This window comes from Diadema antillarum, unplaced genomic scaffold (genome assembly GCF_040938485.1).
Source record: "Diadema antillarum isolate AM-2024a unplaced genomic scaffold, OU_Dant_1.0 scf00000201, whole genome shotgun sequence".
Lineage (NCBI taxonomy): Eukaryota > Metazoa > Echinodermata > Echinoidea > Diadematoida > Diadematidae > Diadema > Diadema antillarum.
In genome coordinates this window covers 639,525-645,288 of record NW_027271090.1, presented here as the reverse complement: position 1 = coordinate 645,288, position 5,764 = coordinate 639,525, and the positions used below count along the sequence as shown (strand labels likewise).

At 40.8% G+C, this 5,764-nt stretch overlaps 1 protein-coding gene across 1 annotated transcript; it reads left to right on the top strand.

Moving 5' to 3' along the window:
- The first annotated feature begins 464 nt into the window (after nt 1-464).
- LOC139723802 (uncharacterized) lies at nt 465-3,812 on the top strand. Its single transcript, XM_071635009.1, has one exon. It carries the CDS (start codon nt 465-467, stop codon nt 3,810-3,812), a length of 3,348 nt encoding a protein of 1,115 aa, XP_071491110.1.
- The last annotated feature ends 1,952 nt before the right edge of the window (nt 3,813-5,764 follow it).

Here is a 5,764-nt window from a genome sequence, read left to right as displayed (position 1 = left end):
ACCCACACAGAAGAAACTAGTTTTCACCCCGAAGATTGGCGCATGCGTTAACAAAAACCGTCCTAAACGGAAAAATGCAACCAATCGACATGATTACATTTTTTTCCCATTATGACGTCGTGATTATGTCAGAGTAGACGACGCCCGTAAGATAAGATCTGCCCAATCGTTTCAAACCAAAAGTCTACGTTTACAGGCAAAGACAATATATAATTATCTAGTAGCTCATTATCTGACCCAGCGCGAAATTAATCATCCGCTGTACAAGCGTGGACAAACCAGGTCATTTTTGCCCTCCACGATAGAGTATTAGTACCTGTAAATGGGCGTGCAAGTATTTGTAATCATCATCTAGAACTTCGTGCTTCTTGGCTTTGGCCAAAGAGATAATTTTCTTCTGATGGTGACCGGAACATTCTTGGTTGCCTAATTTTGTTAACCAGAAGGCATCAACGTTACTGAACATGCTTCTTGTTTTTGCCATTCTTGGGAGCCTAGCCTCCACCAGCTCGGTTGAGGCATCTCCCTGCAACATTTACCAGCTATCGGCCGACTGCAAATCTAGGTCCCTGCGGACCGTACCCGAGAATATTCCTTGCAACATTGTCCGAATCGCCCTGCAGATGAATCGCCTTCCAGCCGTAGACGCTGACGATTTCGGATGTTTTTCCTCGCTGCGACAGCTCGACCTGTCAACCAATGAGATTCGTGTAATTCATCCTGCAGCATTCGCACACTTAAATTCACTCACAGTTCTAAAACTATTTGATAACTTTCTCCCCGCGGTTCCCTCTGTGGTAAATATGGATAAACTTTTGGCCTTTAACATCGGTAAGAATCTGATCAACGACTTGAGTTTCGAGATTTCTCCCGCTGTGTCGAGAATGATAACGCTGAACGTTGAAAGAAACAATATCAGGGAGGTACCACAAATTGCTTTCTTAGTGGAGAACATTTGGCTGAGGAACAACTTGATTGCAACTTTTGTTCCATCTCAATTCTCTAACATACAAGGAGTAGTTCACTTGGACCTCAGCATCAATAGCCTTGCTGTCATCTCTGATTTCGGACCGATGACAGCTCTAAAGGTCTTGAAACTTGAAGGCAATCGAATCGAGCGGATTCATGAGGATGCCTTTGCGGGGCTGTTGAGTCTAGAGCGGCTAGATCTGAGCTACAATAGACTCCAGAGTGTCAACAGCTTGTGTGTCCTGGCAACGGTCCATGACTTGAACCTACGTTCCAACAGAATCCAACTCTTGCCTCATGAGTGTTTTACGAAGTTTAATAACCTCAAGTCTTTGATATTGATCGATAACCATCTGGCTTCTTTTGATTGTTCTGCCGGTGTATCACTTCTCCCAAGTCTACTTCTCAACCAGAATAGGATAAGCAGACTTGTCATATGCGAAAATGTGACATTGATTACATCAACCCTGAACGCCTCACGAAACCCAGTTCGTTCGGTAACAATTAGAGGGCAAACAATGATAGAAGACGTCTACATCATGGCAGGCATTCTTGAAGAGATCGTCTTTGACTCGAACAGCAGGGAAACTATACGCTTTTTGATTCTGACACAAAATCGACTTAATAACCTCGATTTCCTGCAAGACTTTTCCAGGCTCTCGTTACTCGACCTCAGTTACAATCACATCCGCGTCTGGAATAGTACACATTTTGAAAATTGCACTGGTGTTTCCACAGTCATAATGAGCCACAACGGACTGCAAGAAATATCCGATTTTACGTTTTTCCCGCAAATGGAGGTACTTGATTTGTCCAATAATGTGATCCGATATATACATCCAGGTGCGTTCAACAATATGCCGAGACTCAATTCTCTAGATTTGTCGGGAAACAAACTTCAGGTCATGCCAAATCTCGGTTGTAGAAAACTTCAATCCCTGAATCTGAATGGCAACGATTTCCGATACCTGCCATCATCAGCCCCACTGGAGGGATTACCGGAGTTAAGAAGACTGTCTCTGCAACACTGTCATTTAGTGAGGCTTCCTTCTTGTAACCTGCCGAAACTGACATACCTTTTATTGCAACACAACAATATTTCTCAGGTAGATTGGGAAATGTTTTCCGTTCATTTCAGCGACGTCACATACCTAATACTGTCAGATAATACCATCACAAAACTCTCAGCTCAACTGCCGCCTTTTCTTACTCATCTTCACATAGACGGAAACCGCCTCACTTCAGTGGGATATGGTTTGGACGCAGCGCTGACAGATATGAATTTTTCTAGCAACGCAATCACAACGACGAAGAACATGACCGTGTCAGCAACCTTAAGAGGTCTTTGGTTGGGGGATAATCTGCTGAGGTATATCACGCTAGCGTTATTTTTACGTGCTCATTCTTTGAACTTTCTCGACCTTTCTGCTAACGTGATATCTAGCCTTTCCAGCAATAGCTTTGAAGGTCTATCAAACCTTTTCAGTCTTTCCTTAAGAAAAAATAGGTTAACTTATTTGCCACCCGGTCTATTCTTTCCGTGTTCTAAACTAGCGCACCTGGATGTATCTGCTAATCCATTGATGAACGTCTCATACCAATTATTCCACGTCCCTCTCAATCTTAATTTGCTTGACCTGTCTGGCACGGATCTATCCCTCCGTCAGCTACAGGCACTCGACGGAAATCCAGCTCCTGGTTACGTTCTTCTCAACAATTGCCTCGGACTTTATGAGCTGGCAGAAGAAATCCAGCTACACCTTTCCAACCCTACGAATACTATAAATTTGGAACTGACATATAATAGATTATGGAGTCATTTCCCTATTATAACCTCTTCCAACATTAGGATCTTGGGGTTGTCCCATAATAGATTTGTACGTTTACCGACTCAATTATTAACAAAACGCATTCACTCGTCGTTACAGGTGTTAGATCTGTCAAGCAACAGAATCAAATGGCTTCCAAGAGATACGTTCTCACGTCTACCCAATTTGAGAGATCTTTATCTCAGTGACAACGAGCTGCAAGCCCTCTCATCGACGTCATTGCCATCTTTTACTCGCATCTCTACACTCGATGTTCGTCAAAACAATCTTACGAGCGTTGACGAAAAGATGTTGCGTTATGCATCACGTAACATGAATTTCTTGGGAGAGGAAAACCCTTGGATTTGCGACTGTCGTCTTCGATACCTACAAATGTGGCTGTGCCACCTTTCTGAACCCTTGTCTTGTTCCTCTCCAACGTCCCTTCTGCATCAGAGTCTGTTCTTGACACGACCGGAAAGCCTCAAGTGCCGGCCGGAAATCTGCGCTGAACAAGATGCTACGTTGATAGCCTTCGGCGGTAGCACTTCACTAGTTCTGTCATGCCCAATGAAGTTCGTCAGTCCCACCGCTATCACGTGGGCAATTCCGGGGGGAATAAGCATAAATATTACCCATAACACCTCCGAATCATTAAACAACGTGCGAATGGGGTCGCTCGGAAGCTTGTTGTTCGATGGCATTGGACTTGACAATGAGGGGAAGTACGCTTGCCGCGTTCTTGACGAGGGACAACTCTACGAATACCGTTTCCAGCTGACCGTCCGGCCGACGAGTCCGGCAGAAGAAATGCGCGCCTACCTCGACATCAACTCCACCAATCAGTTTGTTCTGGCATCTCTGTGGCAGAAAAGGCTGCAGTGTGGGACAGAGACCGAAGGTGAGACTCTCGAAACACCCACGTCTAGTTCTGGGGGCAATGATCTAAGCAGCAAAAGTTGTATTTTTTGCTCATCTCATGTCGAAGTTCTGGCAATCTCCTGGATCTCTTTCCTTGTTTTACGCTATCCATAAAAAAAAAACACCCTTGATATTACCTAATACGTTGGGAAGAGATGGAAGGGAATATTTTGGCCTATTCTCAATTGAAACAGACGTTATCTGGAAACTACAAAATCAACTTCCAGAGTTGTTCAATAGATCAAAAGACCATGATATCGTCGGAACTTTGGAACAAACTGAAATCTTTAATCCGTGACTATTTAATACTCCCGAAGCTATTTCATAATAATCATTCTAGATGAAAGTTCCTGATCTTTGTGCACATTAAATTACTTGCAAATACATTATTTGTAAGAATGACCTCATTAGAAAATGCATTCGGACGTCTATAGGTATGTTTAGTAAGTATCACCAATTACAAAACTTTCAATCAATGCGATCATTTATGCAGGTAACTAATCTTGCGTATTAACATAAATAGGGGTGCAAAGTGATTATGTTGTATTAAAATCACAAACCCTATAACGATTATCTTTCTGCAATACGTGATTTGTTTTTGTTTTCTTTCTCTCTCGTTGCATGATTTTATAACTTATTTCATTTGGTGTCATGATGTTATAATAAATTACATTTTTGCTATAACAATTTTTTGTTGTGAGTAATGAAGATATTTTCTTTTCTAGTTCTTTTTTGTGATCTCATCGGGGCACGGACACTATATAATATTTTTTTTTTTTGGCTGAATCTCATTGCCATGTTTAATTGAATAAAAGACACTAAATGACTATACGTAACAGTGCAAGATCAGAGAACAGAATGTAACGCTGTCTTCTAAACATTTTCCGTCAACTGGTCATAATGGTAACGGTATACTTCTTATCGAGTGATGGAATTTCACATTTTCTGTGTGTGTATTTGCGTGAGTGCTTGTTAATGTGCATGTGCATGTGCATTTGAGCGAGTGTGTGTGAGTGTGTGTGCTTGTGTAAATGTCTTTGTGTGTGGGCCCACGCTCCGTGAAATGGCGATCTTCTTAAAATGCTCCAAAGGCACGGTTTCAATGTCCTTGGTGCATGAATTGGACTCCAGTGACCGAGGTATAGTTGTAAATTGTATAGTTTTTATAATCTTGAAAATTATTGGAGTTGTAAGTTATTGGATTGTTGTTATTGTTTTTTTTTGAAAATGCGTTTGGTATACTACGTTAAGATTAACAGTTTTATGTGTTGATAGGTTTATTGGTGTCGTGTTATACTCGTATTATAGGGCCTCATTAACGTCAAGCTCTACTTATGATGACAGTCCCCTGTATTGATTTCTCCTTTGTTTACTTATAGAAACAGTATGCTTTTAACATGTTGCTTTGATTCATGTTAATACAGACTGATGCCGTTATGAAATTGACAGTTGTTATATTGATTCGTATGTTTTGCTCTCCTTTTTTGCATACTCTGTATCACTTTGTTTTCATTTGTTATTGTATTTGGAGAGAGAAGATGCAGAAATAAACCGCACCGAATGATAGTTGTAAGTATAGCTCCTAGTTCTAAAGGGTCATTATTCCGCAGGTACATTTTTCGGTTTAGGTTTCGGTAATCTGAAACTGAAAGAAGTTCGTGAATACATAAATTTAATAACGTTATTCTGAAAAAAAAAGTATGTCCCCCCCCCCCCCCAAAAAAAAAAAAAAACAAAAGCAAAATACAATTGTATTTCCGCATTAATTTCCAAAATGATGTTATCTCAGGGCATAAGACTATAACGTCTTACCTACATCTTGAAAACAACTCCATTCAGTCTGGCTAAGTGGTCACAGAAAAATGCCTATATGGGTCCGTTTCATCAAAGTTCAGCCTTTGAATGCTCTTGGCGACCGTATAAATGAAAATATTTCTTGCTCAAAACTGGCAGGACAAGTAACAAATGAATTCGAATTCTATGCATGATATTATATAAATACATGATTATATGAATACTTGAATATTTATGTTCTTGATTACATTGATTAGAAAATGAGATTGATA

Coding starts and splice junctions, on each gene's coding strand:
- LOC139723802 (XM_071635009.1), top strand. CDS start 465: ATGCTTCTTGTTTTTGCCATTCTTGGGAGCCTAGCCTCCACCAGCTCG.